This window comes from Odocoileus virginianus, unplaced genomic scaffold, assembly GCF_023699985.2.
Source record: "Odocoileus virginianus isolate 20LAN1187 ecotype Illinois unplaced genomic scaffold, Ovbor_1.2 Unplaced_Contig_2, whole genome shotgun sequence".
NCBI lineage: Eukaryota > Metazoa > Chordata > Mammalia > Artiodactyla > Cervidae > Odocoileus > Odocoileus virginianus.
The window spans coordinates 4,608,375-4,628,653 of record NW_027224319.1 but is presented as its reverse complement, the minus strand read 5'-3'; the positions used below and the strand labels follow the sequence as shown (position 1 = coordinate 4,628,653).

The following is a 20,279-nucleotide window of genomic DNA, read 5'->3' as shown; positions in this document are numbered from 1 at the left end:
GAAAATAACCCAAACATCAAAGAATGAGGACCACACAGCTGATAAAATCAACTGAGTATTATTTAGACGCTAAAATGTGTGGGGCAAAAGTTCTCATGAAAATGCATATGGCATGATACAGCAAACCCATAAGAAGCAACAGGGGCACACACACCATGATCTCCACTGTGTGCTGTTTCACTTTTTCCAAAGATGAGAAAGAACAGCAGCCCCCCGCATCAGCCGTGGACGCTGCTCTACAGACCTGCTCCTCTGACTTCACATTCAGCTCGTCCCGAGACACCAGCTCGAGCACGTCCTCCAGGGGCAGGGCCAGGAACTCCTCCGACATGGACACCTCCACAAAGTGCTGGTGGATGAAGCTGTTGGCCGCGTCGTACAGCAGCGCGCACATCATGGTCTCGGCAAACTGGCGGACGCCCAGGCAGTTTTTGGGGTGAAGCCTTTTGGCGTAAAAGAAGGTGAGAAGAAAAAAGGTAAGAGGAGGAACGTGATCTTGTGTCATTCTTGAGCTGGTTTTGGCCGGAGCTACAGAATGGGGAAAAAACACAAGCCTGGCCCTCAGCTTTGCTGGAAACTCCCTGGGTGACATTGGCTGAGCCTTGCTGGGACTCCACTTGTTAAAGCTATAAAACCAAGGCAGATTCTCCTCAGAGATGCCTGCCTCTTGGGCCTCGGGTGTCGCCAGGGTGGAGGAAGCTCTATGGGAAGCCTGGAGAAGCAGCTTTCGGGAGAGAAGAACAGAGCACATTCTGGGAAACTGTTGTGGCATGTGGGATCTAGTTCCCCAACCAGGGATCAAACCCGGGCCCCCTGCATTGGGAGCACAGAGTCTTAGCCACTGGACCACTAGGAAAGTCCCTCTCTAGGATCTTTTAAATAACCCAAAATAACAGTAATTGAATTCATTTTTAGGTGGAAAACTGAGGCTCAGAGAAACAAAGAAATGTGCTCACAGTCTCTCTACAAATAGGTGGGGATGCTGAGAATGAAAGTTCCCAAAGCCCTGAGGCAGACGTGTGGTCACCAGAGCCAGGGAAACCCAGGGTCAGTCCTGGCCCTGCCACCCTGGGTGACCTGGGGGGAATTCCTTAGGCTCCTCAAGTGTCAGTAGTAACCTCACCTAGGAAAAGGTGATGACAACAGCTACCCACCTCCTGGGGCTGTGGCCATGATTAGGCAGGAACATAGGAAATGCACTCAGCATGGTGTCTGGTATGAAGTCAGCTGCTGGTTTAATTTCTAGCACGTTTGTTTTTCTTACTATTATTGCATCTGAGAAAATTCCCAGCGAGCTCAATGTGGTTCGGAAATCTTGATGGTACCAGTAGACCCTGAGGGACGAGGCTTTTCTTATTTTGATTTTGTGACTGACAATCTTGTGCTGGGAGATGGTATATATTGCATTAAAAACTGCCCAGGTTGTGCACCCCAATGTTCATCGCAGCACTGTTTATAATAGCCAGGAATGGAAGCAACCCAGATGCCCATCAGCAGACGAATGGATGAGGAAGCTGTGGTACATATACACCATGGAATATTACTCAACAATTAAAAAGAATTCATTTGAATCAGTTCTAATGAGATGGATGAAACTGGAGCCCATTATACAGAGCGAAGTAAGCCAGAAAGATAAAGACCATTACAGTATACTAACACATATATATGGAATTTAGAAAGATGGTAACGATAACCCTATATGCAAAACAGAAAAAGAGACTCAGATGTATAGAACAGACTTGTGGACTCTGGGAGAAGGCGAGGGTGGGATTTTTCAAGAGAACAGCATCGAAACATGTATATTATCTAGGGTGAAACAGATCACCAGCCCAGGTTGGGTGCATGAGACAAGTGCTCGGGCCTGGTGCACTGGGAAGACCCAGAGGGATCGGGTGGAGAGGGAGGTGGGAGGGGGGTCCGGGATGGGGAATACATGTAAATCCATGGCTAATTCATTTCAATGTATGACAAAAACTACTGTAATGATGCAAAGTAATTAGCCTCCAAAAAAAAACAAACAAAAAAAACTGCCCAGGTTGACTTTTCCTTGTGAGAATGTCTTCTCTCCTCTCCCACCCCTGTTGATTTAAGGGTTACAGTAAGCTATACTTACTGACCAATATTCACCACTGCCCCCCAGCAGCAGAGCTGTCAGGGACTGAGAAGGCAGAGCATCTCAGGAGCCTGGTTTGTGACTAGACTAAACTCTACCTACTTACTGTTTTGTTCCAGCCAGAACTGGCTCTGTCCATTGCTGTGCAAAGCTAAGTATACTTCAAGAGACCAAGGGAACCTGAGCATGGAGCACCCTGGGCAAGCAGCATGGCCGGGGGGAACTCAGGGCTCAGGGTCAGAGTGTCAGCTCAGTCATCTGGCAAACAACATCAGCCTTTCTCAGGATGAGACCTGCTCAAAGCACCTCATACCATTTGGCACATCAGATACGAGGATAGACCCCCTACCCCACTCCAGCCTCTATAAGCACATGCTCACTCCACTCCACTGCTCTGACATCAAGAAGAGGGCTCAAATGCCATGGACGGGGAGCTGGCAGAGTCCACAGACGTGGGGAAGGACGACCCACACTGCTGTCTGGGACACATGTACAACCCCTCCCTCTGGTCAGGATTCTTGCATCTCACCTTTGTCTTTGACTGGCTTGCCATGATACTGAGCGCAAAACACAACTCACTGAAGTGGGTTTTCATGTTTAAGAGGATGGGATGTGGGGAGCCTGTCTGAAAGCCAACTGGAGGGGAAGAGGCGGGAGAGCTGCTGTGCAGGAGAGGGGGCCACTGAGGAGAAGCAGGGAGACAAGAGGGACGGTAACCCACAGGGCTGACAGAGGCCCACATCTGTCAAGAGCTGCTTCCCAGCCTCCTTCCTGCTGACACTGCTTGACCAGGATAAGATGCAATGCTTTATGGGAGGCAGGAAGCAGCAACTTGAATTGAGTAAGTTACTGACTTGGTTCACGGGTGCATCTAAAGTTCCGATCCAGTTCAGAGAGATTTTGGAAAATACCCACTTCTAATGTTCACCTAAAGACAAGGAGGTCCATTCATCTGAGGGCTGGAAAAGGGGCCAAGAGAGAAAAATCAACCCCAACCTCATGGGGAAAAAAATATCAGCAGACTGCAGACCTCACAGGCAGAGCGGCCGCAGGAACCACTGCTCTAAGAACTCGGACGGCTTCACACCTTCCTGTGCTCTGTCAAGCCCTGGCCTTTCCACTACCACTCAGGATGGTTTCCCTCAAGTCTTCAGTAATCAGACCTTGAAACTGAAGGGCCCACGTGCTTGTCGTTAAGGGGAAAGCTGGGAGACCCCATCACGCTCTGCAGTCAGGCTCAGGGAGAACCGCCCCCCAGAAACTTGGGCAGTGATGGTAGCCATTGAAAAGAAAACAGAAAGAAGGCCAAGCCTCTGGGGCCTGTGGCAGGGAGTAAAAAACAGGAATAAGGTGTGAGTTTAGGCTTCAGAAGGGGGCTCCCAGTGCTGAACAGAAAACTGTCAAGGACAGACTCAAAACATCAGGCTTTGTGTTTAAGCACTTTTTCCTGATATGTCATTACTGGTGCATGTAAAATCTGCACTGGTCTAAAAATCTTTTCAGTGACACTGTAATAGAGCCTGGATCCAGTGTTGACAGCGGGGATCTCAAAAGACACTAGGTGGCGCTCTTGTCCTCTCGTGAGAATGGTCAACTTTCGTCCCTTCCAGAGGGCCTTAGTCAGTCTCCAAGTTCAGTGGGAATATAGGGATGAATCAAGTCCAGTCTGTGTCCTTAAGCTCACAAATGAGTAGGAAAGACAGTGTGTGCCCCATAGCCTGCCACACGCAGCCTGGCCCAGAAGGCATCTTAGGGTAGGGCAAGCCAGGCTTTGGGGCAGCACTCACTACATGGTCTCCAGCTGCAAAACCCAAACAGGACCACCTACCTCCTGATGAAAGCAGCAGAGGGCGCCCCTGCACGTTAGCATCATTACCACGGTTGCTGAGACCAGCTGCACACACAGCAGTGCTCACTGATGCCCCTGAGCACCACACGGGCAGGACGTGGACAGCAGTGGGGGTCCAGAGAGCTGCTAAGTGATTTGGGCTTATGGAGCAGAAATGGGGGGGAGGCGGCTCTCAGAGGGGATGAGGTTCAGGAGGGTGGGTGTGAGGCGAGAGGAATGCTGGTCTTGAGGCCAGGGGCCCTGTGACCACGGGCACTCAGTTGGAGCCAGGCCCTGGAGAGACCACAGACAGAGGAGCGCTGTGGGGTGCTGTTCTGGTTGGTCTCTGCCTGTGTGTAGCCCAGGACTAACCCTCAGCCCTGAGCCTCCAGTGTTCAGAGTCGGCTTTTACTTTGTGACTATGGTCTCTGCCTCTCGAGGGGGAGGAAGAGTATCTTTATCTGCTCAAGTCCTCAAAAGGTCAAGGCCAAGCGCCAGACACAGGTTAAGGCCATAATGCATGGCCCTTACCCTAAAAGCATACGATGATTGTTCCCAGTGGATTGAAGGTTAAAGGGGACAGAGAATCCTAGGAGGTGAAGTTTGGGCGGGGTCTTTCAGAGGAGAAGGAAAATGGAAGGATAAGAAAGTCAGGCAGGGGAAGGATCCACACAAAGACGGGGACAGCTGTGGAAGTTAGGCGAGGCTGACCAAATCTGGCGATGGCTGGTCAGACTGGAGAGAGGACCAGGAGAGGAGGTACACGTCAGGCCAAGGGAGAGTGCAGGCACGGCTCCATAAATCCTGCTCCTCAAAGGTTCATCCCAAAGAACTGGGTACTGCCTCGGACTGATCTCAACAAAGGTCATTTCTGCAGTTATCTTCCCAGCTCACTTCCTTCATAAGACTTTCCACACCCCCAAGACCCAGCAAACTGGCAGAGGATGCCAGAAATGAAACGGTCTGCTCGCCGCCATGGGCACGCCCACCACGTCACCTCACCGCTCTCGGAGGAACGTGCAGCAGGCGTCTTTGATGCTCTGCAGCTGCAGGAAACTCGCCCCCATCAGCAGCGACTGCACGTTCTGCTGGTCAATGGCGAGGTGGCCGTTGTAGGCGAAGTTGATCAGAGCTTCCAGGGCACTAGAGCAAAGAGCAAAGACGCTCTTCAGAGACAGGGCTTGGCTCGCAGGAGACTCGGGCTCTCAGTGAGCTGACACTGTTACCTGAGGATGGATGGCCCCCCCACTCGCAGATACAATTAGCCTGGGTCCTTGGAGAATCGACCTGAAAATAATCATCATTTCACCATAGCTATAATTCTACTTCTTGGGGTGTCTTTACTGCCCCAATATTTTTATTACAGAAAGTTCTACAAAGAGAAAGCAACAACCCAGAATCACACTACTGAGTGAGTCAACTGTAGTCATTTGTAGATTAATTTTCATTTCCTACTTGCCTGCATGCTTAAGTTGTATGGATATAATCATCTTGAAGCCCTTTCTGATGTTTCTACACTGTCTTCATGGTTTCTTTGGCTGCACTGTGAGGCTTGCAGGGTCTCAGTTATGAAATCAGGGACTGAACGCAGGCCATGGTGGTGGGAGCACCGAGTCCTAACCGCTGGATCACCAGCAAACTCCCCATGTCTAACAATTTTAATGGGTGCTAAATAGTAGTCCAACACATAAATATGCTATAATTTCTTTCTTTATTGGTAAGCATAATAGCGACTACAGATAATGTTTTCCGATTATTTCTTCGGGATAAATTTTCAGAATGAGGCTTTTTCTACCTTCCAATTCACACCAAGAATGAAATCCAAGTTCTGTCTGTAGGGCTGTATGAGGTCTGGCCCCTCTCCACCTCTGCCCTCACCACCTTCCACTCTTCCCCTTACTCTGTTCCAACATGCTGAACACACTGTGACTTCAGGGCCTTTGCATTGGCGGCTCCCTCTGTTTGGAGGGCTCCTCCCCCGGATGGCTTACTCCCTCACCTCACCTCAAATGTCACCTCAACACAGAGGGCTTCCCTAATCACCCTGAGATAGCATGGATCCCCACCATCATTTGCTAGCCTTTGTTCTGCTTTACCTCATTTTCTCTTCGCTTCCCAGCTATATCGTGCATTTGTTTACTGCCAGATCACTGCTACTAGAAAGCTGGCAGAATAAGAGGTGCTGTTTCCTCAACGCTGTGTCTCAGTGCCTACAGAAGCACAGATCACAGGTGCTCCGTCAACCTGTTAAATAAGGTACTTGGATGGTGTGTGGTGATTAGCACGGTTCCATCAGATGCAGACCTCAGAGAAGAGAGTGTTCAACTGCCCATGGAGATAGACACATTGCTGTGTCTTTCCTGACAGGTAGCTGGCCTGGGATTGCAGCCCTGCAGTGGGTATAAAAACCCTCTCCAGGAACTAGGGCAGGTCACCTTCAGGCATCCAGAGGACACTGCAGTCTCCTAGCTCCTCCTTCGAGTTTTCACCGCTGGGAGATTAAGAAGTTAGGTGACAAAGGACAGGTTACTGGCTAATATTTTAGAGTCTTTGGTTTGTTTCTTATCTTTCCCCCAACAAGAATCATCCTGTGTGTCCTCTTTGCTGCTGTGTGCCCAGACCCCAGCACAATGCCAGGCAGAGTTAGGTGCACCATGGACCTCTGAATGTAGCCAAGGTTATAAACGAGCAGCCCCAATTCACAGATTTGCAGTAAACTCTTTTACCTCATATAAATACGCCTTTTTTCCTCTCAAGGCCCAAAAAAGGCGTAAGAAAATGAAAGTCACTCAGTTGTGTCTGACTCTTTGCGATTCCATGGACTGTAGTCCATGGAATTCTCCAGACCAGAATACTGGAGTGGGTAGCCTTTCCCTTCTCCAGGGAGAAAAATAAAAAAGGCATACTATGAGATATGTCCCATCTAAACATCTTTCAGTGTCCAAGAAAGCCCTCCATAACAAAGAATCATTGTCCCCAGATGTCAGCAGTGCTGAGGCTGAGAAATTCTGCCCTAGATGAATTTTAGGGTCAGGAGGCAGAACTGGAAACCCTGAAAGTGCATCATTTATGCACTTATTTAAAACTGTCCTTACATCTAGATTCTCTTCATGGAAAAAACTCTCCCGATCAGGACAGTATTTAAATCACACATGGCTATGTAAAACCAAATTTATTATTATTTACTTTATTTATTTTTTGGCTATGCTGCGTGGCTTGCAGGATCTTAGTTACCCAACCAGGGACTGAACCTGGGCTCCTGGCAGTGAAAGCGTGGGGTGCTAACCACTGGACAACTAGGGGATTCCCCTAAAATTAAATTTAAATTAATTAAAATTAAATAGTATTTAAAATTCAGTCTCTCAGTCCCACCAGTCACATTTCAGGTGCTCAACAGCTGCATGTGCTAGGGGCTACCATTTTGGAGACAACAAACAGAACATCTCCATCAATATAGGAAGCTCTAATGAATAACACTGTTCCTGACTGAGGAAAAGGGTAATGAATGAAGACACTTATTGGAAAGACTACTTTGTCAGCTTAAAAGGCTGGGAGAAAAGTGAAGAGAATAATACACCACCAACTCTGTACTGAACCCTAGTTCCTATGAGACATGTTACTCTAATAGAGGAAAAACACATCAAAACTCCTTAGTTTAACCCTGTCTCAGGCCAGTGGCTGAAGTTCTAGCTTGTTTACTGGGCACCTACTATGTGTGTGGAGCTGTGCTAGATACCGGGTCCCACTGGAAGGCTCTCAAAGGGTACCAAACACAAGGCTGAAAGTAGGCTGTGGAAACTGATGGACGAATTTTGTACCTTGGGTCCATTCCTTGCATTACAATCTCATCCTGCTTGCACTCCATCATGTCATTTGTAAACATAGCATGGAAATACGGGATAGAGGCTGCTAAGACGATCCGGTGAGCACTGAATTTGTGGTCCCCGATCTGTGGGCAAAGTAAAATACAAAGACAGACATTGAGCAACGCAAATGTGAAAACCCACCCTATTCCTTCCACGGGTCAACTGTTTGCCCAATGGAGTGGTACTGAAGGCATCCCAGTATATGATGGATGAGGCGTTCCACAGAGACCCTGGAGTATTTTAAACTCAGCATACTCAGTTACAGTAGGAGAACGCAAATAGCATGTTTTCAAGGGGTATTAAAGTAGTCAGAAGTTTTTATTTACATAGCAGTCTTCACTGCACCCCTCCAAACATCTCCTAGCATCTCAAAGACCTGACTTCCTGAACCCTTTTACCTGATCCCAATTTTCAGATGGAAGAGACAAACTAGCCAAGAGCCCTGAAGCACCTAACAGGAGCCTCCTAAAGGAGAGTAAACACATAGTGACAGGAAGAGATGAGGAGAAACAAGACCAGGCTTGAAAAGTGCTGGTGGGCAGGGGGCACATGTGGGGATCAAGGACAGAGCACGTATCATGGGCACAGATGTTATGGGGTCCTGGGGTGCCAAGCAGGCTGTGGTAGACCACAAGGAGCCCAGACTCCTCTTAGGAACGTGACCCTGGCAGCAGCTGGAAGGACTCGGGCTATGGACTGGCTGGCGCTCTGCACAGCTCACAGGGCTCACAGGGACAGAGGCAGACTCTCTCTAATCTGTACCAAACCCTCACGGACACATCCTTAATCCTGGGGAGTTCTCCAGAGTGCTTTCCCACTGTCTGCCAAAAGGATATTCCTTTTAACAAGCTTTGCCATTTACAGCCCCAAGACACATAAACATGTCCACTTAAGAACTTTCTACTCTTCAGAAAGAGCAAAACAGTCTGTTTTTTTTCCTTCCTTTTTCATCCAAGTCCCACATTAGTGAAATGCCAAAGCCATTTCACTACCTCATGCTCATCTCTTTGGGTCACATTCAAGGACTCTAGCTCAGGCTGTGTAACTGTGTCCTCTATTTCACTGAACTTTAGGTTTATAATCCATTAACTGCTTCAAGAACAGGCACACAACCTTCTAAAAACCAAAGGATCCTTATCAGATTCAGATTCTATGTGTTCGTCATATAACCCATGTGTTCTACTACCAGTGTTGGTGATATTACATGGCTGCATGCATTAAGGGTTTTTCATAATTAAAAAAAAAAATCACACCAATACACACAGTATTTCTTAAAATTGTTCTACAAGGCTCATAATGAAAACCAGAAGTTTCTGGTCCCCTGATCCCTGCTCCTAGGGGCAGCCTCTTTCTTGTGGTATTTCTCTCCACCTTTCTAAGTAATACGCCTATATTATTATTTCTTGAGGCTTCTTGGGTGACTCAGTGGTAAAGAATCACCTGCCAATGCAGGAGACGAGGGTTCCATCCCTGGGTCAGGACGATACCCTGGAAGGGGAAATGGCAACTCACTCCAGTTTTCTTGCCTGGGAAACCCCATGGACAGAGGAGCCTGGCAGGCTACAGTCCATGGGGTCGCAAAAGAGTTGGACATGACTGAGCAACTAAACAACATTTCTTGAATTTTCACTTTTAGTTATTACTTGCGGTAGTCAGCCTCCAAACAGCTCCTAACTGACCCCTGTTCTCTTGGTTTCCATGTCCTTGTGCAGGCCCCTTCCAAAATGTCTTGGGATTGGTCTGCATGACTGATGGAACGTAGCAGTAGTGATGATGGTAGGTCACATTTGAAGCTGGATCATAGAACATACTGGAAATTCTTTTGGTTGTGTCTCCTAGATCACGTACTCTCAGGGAAGCCAGACAACAACATATCCTAAGGAAAGGTCTGGGCTCCCCTGGTGGCTCAGATGGTAAAGAATTCGCCTGCAATGCAGGAGACCTGGGTTCAATCCCCGGGTTGGAAAGATCTCCTGGAGAAGGGAACAGCTCCCCACTCCAGTATTCTGGCCTGGAGCATTCCATGGACTGTATAGTCTATGGGGTCGCAAAGAGTTGGACATGACTGAGTGACTAAGGAGAGGTCCAGAGGACTACAGCCCAGGGTGACACCTGGACTGCAACCCCATGAGGGCTTCTCAATTTGTGACCCACAGAAATTGTGAGGTAATAAATATCTGATATTTTAAGTCACTAAGTTATAGGGTAATTTGTTATACAGCAAAATATAACTATGATGTTATCTATTTAATTCTTATGATGGAAGATTATGATTTTGTTCTGATGCTTTCTTCATATACTACTCCACCTACTCTCAATTTTTCTATAGAATTATGACAAATTTTGGTTAAATTAGCATTAAGAGTTGCATTATTAGGTCTATGTGAATATTACTTGTAGCAAGCCAAGATGTATACTATGATTGCATTTCTTTGTTGGTATAAAGTCTATTTTTCCTGAAGATAATAATAAAGTACTGAACTCCCTTTAATATGTTCCATCAACTACTCTATCAGTTTGTTCTTGTGATGTATCTACACTAGAACTCTTTCTGGGAATTCCTTTCCCCTAACCTGTATTGGAATCCCTGTTGCTTGGATCCCATTTTATCCTCTTTTAAATTAATTCCCTTTTTCTGGTGAAAAGTGTCTTCTAGCAGAGGGTCTTTAAAAAGGGTGTACTGGGAGGGGGGACCGGGATGGGGAATACATGTAAATCCATGGCTAATTCATTTCAATGTATGACAAAAACCACTGCAATGATATAAAGTAATTAGCCTCCAACTAATAAAAATAAATGGGAAAAAAAAAGAAAGATGAATTTAAAAAAATAAATAAAAATAAAAAAATTTAAAAAGTCCAATAAATGAATGTTGAATGAAAAATAAATAAATAAATAAAAAGGGTGTACTATGAACTGTTTTTAACTCAGAGCATATCTGACAGTGTTGGCTCTGTTCTCACACCAACCAATTCTCCAACTTTCCAGACACCAGTTGGTATCCTACAGTTCAGTTCAGTCACTCAGTCACTCCCGACTCTACAACCCCATGGACCGCAGTATGCCAGCTTCTCTGTCAATCACCAACTCCTGGAGTTTGCTCAAACTCATGTCCATCGAGTCGGTGATGCCATCCAACCATCTCATCCTCTGTCATCCTGCTCTCCTCCTGCTTTCAATCTTTCCTAGCATCAGGGTCTTTTCTTATGAGTCAGTTCTTCGCATCAGGCGGCTAAAGCATCCTACAATTGAATTCAAATCTGAGTTACTGTGGACCCCTAACAGGTTAAGGACTCAGTTCTACCAGACTGCTCCTGCTTCAGATGCCAACTACAAGTCTGGGCCACTTGTACTTCTGACCAATCAGTTATAAGGTCAGAAGAGTGGTGGGGTGCCCCACAATCCCCCTCTTTAGGTTTGATAATTTGCTAGAATGGTATTTTTAAGTAAGCATGACTGATTAACTCATTGCTCACTGGTGATTAACACCATCTCCAGTCCCTCTCCCCTCTCTAGAGGCAGCGAGGTGGTGCTGAAAGTTCCAAACCTCTAATCACATGGTTGGTTCTTCTGGCAACCAGCCCCCATTCTGAAGCTATGAGGGGGCCCACAAAGAGTTGCCTCATTAGCGTAAACTCAGGTATGGCTGACTTCTCCTCTTACCCCTATTACTTAGAAAATTCCAAGGGTTTTAGAAGCTCATGGGTTGGGAACTGGGAACAAAAGGCAAGTATTACAACAGAAGATGCTCTTATCAGCCTTACAACTCAGAAAGTTACAAGGGTTTTAGGAGCTCTGTGCCAGGAATCAGGGACAAAGACCAAATATATATTTCTTATTATATCACAATATCTAAGGGCATAAACACAAAATGTCTGAAAATGTCTTTGTTACCCTTAAACTTGGGTGGTACTTTTAGCTGGCTATAAAATTCTGTGTTGAGAATTTTTTTTGGGGGGGGGGCAGTGCTGTGGGCCAAATATATATTTCTTATTATATTACAATATCTAAGGGCATATACACAAAATGTCTGAAAATGCCTTTGTTACCCTTAAACTTGGGTGGTACTTTAGCTGGCTATAAAATTCTGTGTTGAGAATTTTTTTGGGGAGCGGGGCGGTGCTGTGGGATCTTAATTCCTCAACCAGGGATCTACCACAGGATTCACTGTGCCTTGACAGTGAAAGCGTGGAATCCTAACCACTAGACTGCCAGGGAATTCCCCTCTTTCAGAATTTCAAAGGTATCATCCCACTGTCTTCCCTGTTACTTGTTTGTTACTTTCAAGAAAGTTAATGCCATTGTGAATACTAACCCTAAGTATGTGACTGTTCTCTCTAGAGGCTTTTGGGACTTTCTCTTTTTCCTCAGATATCTGAAACCTCTTAAGGCTGTAACTTGGGAGTCGATTTTATTTACTGTGCAGCATCATTCTATAGACATTATTTCAGTTCTAAGAACATCTTTTTGTACCATTTCTTTGATAAGTTCCTCCTCTCTCCTGTTTATTTCATCTCATATTTCCATTAGTTAGGTATCAGACCTCTTGGAATGATCCTCTATAATTTATCTCTTCTCCCCAATTTTTCATCTCTTTCATTTGGTCTATCTTCTGGGAATCTACTTAACTTTACCTTTCACTATTTCTGTGTGGTATTTTTCATACTTGCTATCACACTTTTAATTTCTAAGAAGTCTTGTTTTCTGGAGGTTCCTTTTATTTATTTTTAAAGAATCTAGTTCATCTTTTATGAATGGAATATTTTCTCTAATCTCTCTCAAGATACTATAATTAAAATCTTTCCTTCTCCTCCCTGCTTTTATTGTTTCCTTTGAGTTCTTTTCTCTTCCATTTGTTTTGGACTCTGTCTTTTGTGTCCTTTAAGTGTCTCATAACACCTGGTTATCTGCTCAGACTTTTAGAAGCTGCTGGAAAGCTCTACTTATGTGGGCTAAGCTCATCAACTTGTGCACTTCACATTAGTGTAATCAGGCAAGAAGAATCTGCCATTTTTTGAGGATCCCTCGAAGTAGGCAGTATCTTTAGGACTTCTTCTCTGGAACTATATTTGTTAGAGAAAGATCTTTCAGTCTTTTGCATGGGAGCACCTGCCTAAAAATATTCTGAAAACTGAGAGAGAGGGGAATTGTTCCACCAATCACTATGTATAACTTTGTCTTAAAGCCCCTATTTTCAGTTTTGCTCCATGCTCCATCCCATCTTCTGTGCTTGGTATGCCTCTGATTCAATATCTAAGACAAAATTTCTGTCTCCCGCGAGAGTAGGGGAGCTGTAGCCATCTGTTTTTCACACAGACTTTCGACTAATCTTCTGCTTTCAGTATTTGGTTTCTCCAGTTCTGGAGCTAATCCAGGGTCCCACATTACAAATCCTCTTTCTTGTTAGTTTCTCTCCCCCCCCACCTCCAGCAAGAACTTTCAGTTCCTCAGGTTCACTAAGTCCATCACACTTGCTTCTTGGCTTCGACATTCCAATGACCTGTCATTTGCTGATCTCTCTTCTCCCTCTTCCATGTGCTGAGTCGTGTCTGACTTTTTGCAACCCCATGGACTATAGCCCACCAGGCTCCTCTGTCCATGGGATTTCCCAGGCAAGAATACTGGAGTGGGTTGCCATTTCCTCCTCCAGGGAAGCTTCCTATCCAGAGATCTAACTGGGTGTCTCCTGCACGGGCAGGTGGATTCTTTACCACTGAGCCATCCAAGGAGCCCCCTTCTGCCTCTTACTATCATTTTAACAGTATTACAGGAAGGAATGGAGGATAAAATGTGGATTCAATTTGCTGTGTTAAACTGCTGTGCATTTATTTTTTATGTAGAAAGTAAACAGAAGACAAAAGAACAAGCTGTATGTGCACGAACTGGGTGACCTGATTTCCCAAAAAAGCTCAGCTAAAGAGACGACAGGCCTGTCGTGGGATATGCTAGCCAGATTACATCTGAATTCCGTGCTCAGTTAAGGGGAACAACTAATTTGTCTTTGGTGATGGCACCTACATGCATTTGAAAAATAGCTGTACCTACACCTAAACAATATAATTTATCTGGCCCACAGATTGGTGCAGGTGTTGATTTGAGGGCCCTTTGCAACAATTCTGCAGAATACCTTCAGCATGTGAACCCCTGCACCAGAGGTACCTAGAGATCCCTCCTACTTAGTGGTGTCTGAGACCTTGACTGAACAAATGCAACCGGAAATTCTGAGCACCTCAGGTCTACCTAAGTTGTGATTTGCTTTAACACACACACACACACACACACACACACACACACACACACACACACACACCTCTTCCCATTTTCTTCCTTGGAAAGACTAAGAAACCTTTCATTCCCGACCGTGCCCAGGTATCTTTGGATCAGCACACAGATAGTGTAGCATGGCACCACGAACTCTGTTCTTGTCAAAAGCAGGTAACACTCAAGATTCAACTAGTTGTTTATTCAGGCAGGAAAAGCAGCAGGGCAAAATCTGAGTTGGGAGTAATCTGAGACAGGCATCCCCAAAGAAAGCAAAAGCTACACACTAGAATAGATTTCTGTTTGATGGGAAACATTTTGATACTATTGCTCCTACCTTCAAGGAGCCCACAATGAACATAAATAAAACAGTAAGCGAACAGTTAAGTGCCTTGCCTGTGCAGACAGAATCCCCTTGGGATCAGTGGGGTTTAAGACTAAGCTTTTAGGCAGCCACAAGAGATGCTGAAATTGCATGACAAGTAGTAATCCATAATTTCACTAAGGCACACATTTGAATCATAAAAGCTATGAATCTTGTGGGTAAGGATGAGTAGGCATGAGTTAATCTGTAAAATTCCTTCTGGCTAGAAAGTCAATAATTGTCTCTTTAAGAGAGACAGTTATCATGGTAGATAAGAACAGATACTCTGGAACTAAATTACCAGCTAAATTATTAATTACTCTGGGTTCAAATCTAGGTTCTGCCACTTACTAGCAGTGTAACCCTGGCCTAGTCATTTAACTTCACTGCCTCAATTCACGAATCTGCAAAAGTGGGGTAAACATTACCTCCTTCATGGGGTTATTGTGAGGATTATACTGGCAGTTAATGCAAGGCATTTAAAACAGTGCATGGCACATATGATGTGCTACATAAGTGCTTATTAAATAAAGAAAGAAAGAAAATGTCCTTATACTGAGAATTTCACAGAAGTTATTTTTAATTCCTTTTAAAAAAGGGTCAACAAACTATGGTTATGGGCCAAAATCTGGCCTCCCTGCCTCTTGTTTTTGTGCTAAGTATAGGTTTTACATTTTTAAATGGTTGAAAAAAATCAAGCCTCACATTTCATGACATATGAAAATCATATAAAATCCAATTTTCAGTAACCATATATAAAGTTTTTGTTTCTGAACATAGAAATGCCCATACAATAGCAAAGCTGAGTAGCTGTGATAGTGACCATTGGCCCGCAAAACCAAAAATATTTACTACCTGCTTCTTTACAGAAAAAGCTTGCTGACCTCTGCTCTAGAGTCACGGAACAAATGAAGAGAGAGGTGAACACATTCTCTAGAAAGGGAAAGATACTGATCACTTATTTAAGACACCACCCCGTGCCCCACCCACATCACACCTGATTTTCAGAGACTCCCCTGCTGAACTAGGAAGAACTGTCTACACCTTGTGGAACCCAACACTGAGATACAGTGTCTAATACAAAAACACTCACTCCTTTCAAAAAGGAAGTGAGCTCAGCCTGAAATAGAGGCATTCACACAGGAGTCATGAATGGCCTGTATGGGCCTGCTACCACCACTTGCCTTTTTTTTTTTTTTTTTTTAAAAACTTCAGTTTCTTAACCATAGTTACACAATCAATCATCCTTTCTCCAACATCCCCATGGAGTTTTAGTGCTAATTAGCCTCAGCAAATAACGCAGCCTTGTCCATCAGCAATGCAGGAGGTGGACTGCCTGGAGATGCCCTGAAGCACTTGCCTTCAGACCTCAGGAACCTACCAATCCCCCACGTTATTCAGCAACCCCCAGCACAAAGCCAGGTAGGCCCAGCTGTCCATCCAAACCAAAATCTTATTCACATGTCAGACAAGTAAGGCTACTCCATGATTGAGATGTGCAGCCTCTGTCTTAAGCATGATACTCTTCTGTTCTTATCAGTCCAGTGGACTTCAAATCCCTTGAAGTAATAAGGGTCTCACACATCCTCCAAAGAGTTCAGTAAACATCTATTGAACTTAAAATGCCAACTCCATCCTTAGTGGCTACCCAGAAAATCAACGAACTTTTGTGAAAATAAAGTAATATGGTAGGAAAAAAATGGCAGTTTCACTAAAAGTGATAGTCAAAATGGACCACAGGTTCCTTCAGTTAAATTTAGAAAAGGATATGAAGACTGAGCAGGAGGCATTGTGAATTTTCTACTCATTTCCTTCAAAACTTTCTTACATACGTTAAGTAGATACAGTAAGGCTTCCCTCATAGCTCAGTTGGTAAAGAATCTGCCTGCAATGCAGGAGATCTGGGTTCGATTCCTGGGTTGGGAAGATCCCCTGGAGAAGGAAATGGCAACCCACTCCAGTATTCTTGTCTAGAGAATTCCAGGGACAGAGGAGACTGGCAGGCTACTGTCCATGGGGTCGCAAGAGTCGGACTCGAGTTAGTGACTAAACCCTCACGCAGTAAACCTTCAAATAACCACAACGCTTGATGGCTAGTACAACAACAATCTATCATGAATATTCATTATCATCTAGATATAAGATGATCTCTATATAGCTATGTAACATAAATAAAGTTATTAACTATGTATTAATAATGTTTAATAATATATCTACTATGAATCCTCTGTAACAGCACAATGATGATGAGAACTGCTCCAAGTAACAAGGAGCTGGCAGGTGCTCCATCAGCTTCCGCGTGTGATGAAGCAGTCTGCGGTGGGGGGAGGATGCTGACCACGCAGGGCAAGAGCCTTGGCAGCACTTCAGTCCCCCATCTCTTCTCCTGTTTGATTACATGAGACAATGAATGACTGGTCTAGACTGCTGAGGCTGGTTCTGCTATTAAGAGTTCTGAGCACTGTGGTCTGGAGAAAGCCCTGGGAAAATGCAAGAAAGGGGGACCTTCCTGGTCTTAACAAATGGGCTCTAACTAAAGGTGGTTTCAGCTCTGACTGCCCCCTGGTGGTTACTCCGAGGCCCCCACTCAGCTCACCAGTTAGGTCTTCAAGGACCCCACGTATGAGAACACCATGGAGACGGCATCTGCCACAGGCATCAAAGGATAGAGCAAACACAGTGCTGTACTGACTGGGAACCCACTGCAGGAGATGCAGAAATGGTCGAAAGCTACCTGCCGCAAGGATAACTCACTTTTTGAATCGGGGAAAATATCCTGACTCTGCACAGAGATAACCAAACCCAGCGTCTGACTGCCCATCATATCTGGGGCATGGGAGCTCCCTGAGGTCAGATGGACAGGAAACAGGGTCACTTGGTGTCCTCCTCTGTAAGTGTGAACTGCGGATTCCAGAGCAATGTTACCCCTAGCTCACCTTCCCCTCTCCCCTCCCCCCAACCAAAATGAGACCCTGATCATTACAGTAGCCCTAGAGCTAATAAGGAAATTGATTTTGTAATTTTAAAAGTCCCAAAAAGAAGGTCTCCACGCTGAGACCTGGAGAATTCCACCAACATTTAAAAGAGAACTAATACCAATTCTAAACAATCTCTTCCAGAAAACAGAAGAGAAAAGAACAACTCAAACTGAAGTCAGTATTAACCTAATACTTAAACTAGACAAAAGAGAGTACAAAAAGAGAGGAAACTATAGACCAATATCCCTCAGGAATATAGACGCAAAAATCTTTAACAAAATACTAGCAAATAGAATTCAGCGATATATGAAAAGAGTTAATCATACACTGCAACCAAGTAGGGTTTATTTTAGGGATCCAAAGCAGATTCAATATTCAAAACTTAATCAATATAATCCACCATAAAAACAGGTTTACAAGAAAGATAAATCACATGACCCTCTCAATCAGGGATGTACAACAGGAAAAGCATTTGACAAAATTCAACACCTATTCATGATAAACACTCTAAAAATACTAGGAATAGGGGGAATTGCCTCAACTTGATAAAGAACATCTACAAAAGACCTTTAGCTAACTTCATAGTTACTGGTAAAAGATGGAATACTCTTCCCTAAGAAGACGATAAAGGCAAGACTGTCTACTCCTACCATTGCTTATTATACACAGTTCTGAAAGTTCCAGCCAGTGCAGTAAGGTAACAAAATGAAATAAAAGGAATACACATCAGAAAATAAGAAATAATAATATCCTTATTTGCCAATGACACAATGGTCTATGTACAAAATCCAAGGCAATCTACCCACCCCCATAGCCCCCTCCCCCCACACACAAAAAAGTGCCAAACGCCACCCAGAAATAACCTAGAACCAATGAGTGAGTTCAGCAAGGTCACAGTATGTAAGCCCCAGGACACATATCATCACAGAAAATCAACTGTATTTCCACATACTATCAATTAACATGTGTAAGTCAAAATCTACAATATAATTACATAATTGCACAAAAAAATTAAATAACATGAATCTAACAAGTCGAGTTAACAGGACTGATATGCTACAGAATGCTGATGAAAGACATCAAGGATCTAAATAAATGGAGACATACTGTGTGCAAGGATTACAAGACTCAATACAACAAAGATGCCGCTTCTCCCCAAATTAGTGTACAGATTTAATGCAATTCCTACCAAACTTCCAGCAAGAGTCCTTTTATAGCTGCAAACAAGATTATTCCAAAATTTATATGGGAAGGCAAAGGAACTAAAATAGCTAAAGCAGTTTTGAACAAAAGTTAAGTGCAAAGGGCCAAACAAGCACATGAAAAGACGTCTAACATTATTAGTCATCAGGGAAATGTAAACCAGTTCACACTCATGAGGATAGCTATTATTAGAAGAAAAAAAAAAAAGTAAGAAAAGAAAGAAAAAGAAAACTCAAACAGAAAACACCAAGTGTCGATGAAGATGTGACAACACCGGGACCCGGGTGCACGGCTGGAGAGATGCAAAACGGCGCAGCTACAAGGGAAAGCAGTCGGGTTGCTTCTCAGAAAGTCAAACACAGACTAACAATATGAGGCAGCAGCCCCACTCCTGGGCGTGTGTCCCAAAGGACGGAGCGCAGAGTCTCAAAGATTTATTTGTGCACTCGTGTTCACCGCACCAGCATTCATGGTGGCCTAAAGATGGAAACAACCCAGGTGCCCGTCAATAGGTAAATGGAAAAATAAAATGCGGCATATACATATAACAGATCACCGTTTTGCCCTAAAAAGAATGATATCAAGAAAAAGATAAGCCACATTGGAAGGAATTATTTGTAAAACAGATGTCTGAGAAAGGACTGTTATTCAAAAGATGCAAGAAACTTTTAAAATCTAACAGTAAGAAAACACTTGAATTTAAAAATGGGCAGAAGACTTTAACAGACATCTCCCCAATACAGATGGCAAAAAAATAAGTGTATTAAATAAGCATATTAAGACACTCCACACCATGTCATCAGGGAAATGCAAATTAAAACAACCAAGTATGGAGAAGGAAATGGCAACCCACTCCAGTATTCTTGCCTGGGAAATCTCATGGACAGAGAAGCCTGGCAGGCTGCAGTCCATGGGGTCGCAAAAGGTTCAGACATGAATCCGTGACTAAATAACAACAATAATTCACCTGGAAAGGGGCACAATTCTTGAGGCACTATTCCTCTGTGTTCCCCCTTTGCCTGGCAAAGAAATAAAGCCACTCTTTCCTCTTGTCCTCCATAAAAAAAAAAAAAAAAACAACGAAGTAACAATACATATCCACTAGAATGGCCAAAACCCGGAGTACTGCCAACAATGAATGCTGGCAAAGATGTGGCGCAACAAAAACGCTCATTCATCACTGGTGGGAATGTAAAATGGGACAGCTACTTTGGAAGACAGTTTGGCACCTTCGGACAAAGCTAAACATATTCTTAGCATGTAATCCGGCAATCACGCTCCCTGGAATTTTCCCAAAGGAGCTAGGAAAAGAGCTATCAAGCCATGAAAAGACATAGACGACCCTTAAATACATATTTAAGTGAAAAGAAAAAAATCTTTTAAAGGTACATACTATATGCACCCCACTACCTGACATTCTGGAAAAGGCAAGAACTATGGCGATAGGACAAGGATCACTGGTTAGGCAGGGACCAGCAGGTGGAGCACAGATGGTTTTCCGGGCAATGGAATTACTCTGTGACACTATAATGGTGGACATGTGTCATTCATTTCTCAAAAACCTTGGAACGTACAGCACCAAAAGTGAACCCTAACGTAAACCACAGACTTTGGGCGATGCTGGTGTGTCAATATAGGCTTACTGATCATAACAAATATACCACTT

General features: G+C 44.3%; 1 protein-coding gene across 27 annotated transcripts in view; it reads right to left on the bottom strand.

The window, feature by feature from the left end:
- Window positions 1–20,279, bottom strand: part of KLHL18 (kelch like family member 18) — a 108,233-nt gene that overhangs the window by 15,810 nt on the left and 72,144 nt on the right. For 25 of the 27 annotated variants that reach the window (XM_070463383.1, XM_070463385.1, XM_070463386.1 and 22 more), the window contains 3 exons: window positions 7,760–7,890; window positions 4,944–5,084; window positions 245–443 (listed from right to left, as the gene is read on the bottom strand). In XM_070463383.1, coding sequence (XP_070319484.1) covers window positions 245–443; window positions 4,944–5,084; window positions 7,760–7,824 — 405 coding nt within the window. In that variant the 5' untranslated portion in view covers window positions 7,825–7,890. Of the gene's footprint in view, window positions 1–244; window positions 444–4,943; window positions 5,085–7,759; window positions 7,891–18,599; window positions 18,771–20,279 lie in introns of those variants that run through there. The other 2 variants (XM_020915888.2, XM_070463392.1) reach the window with 2 other exon arrangements.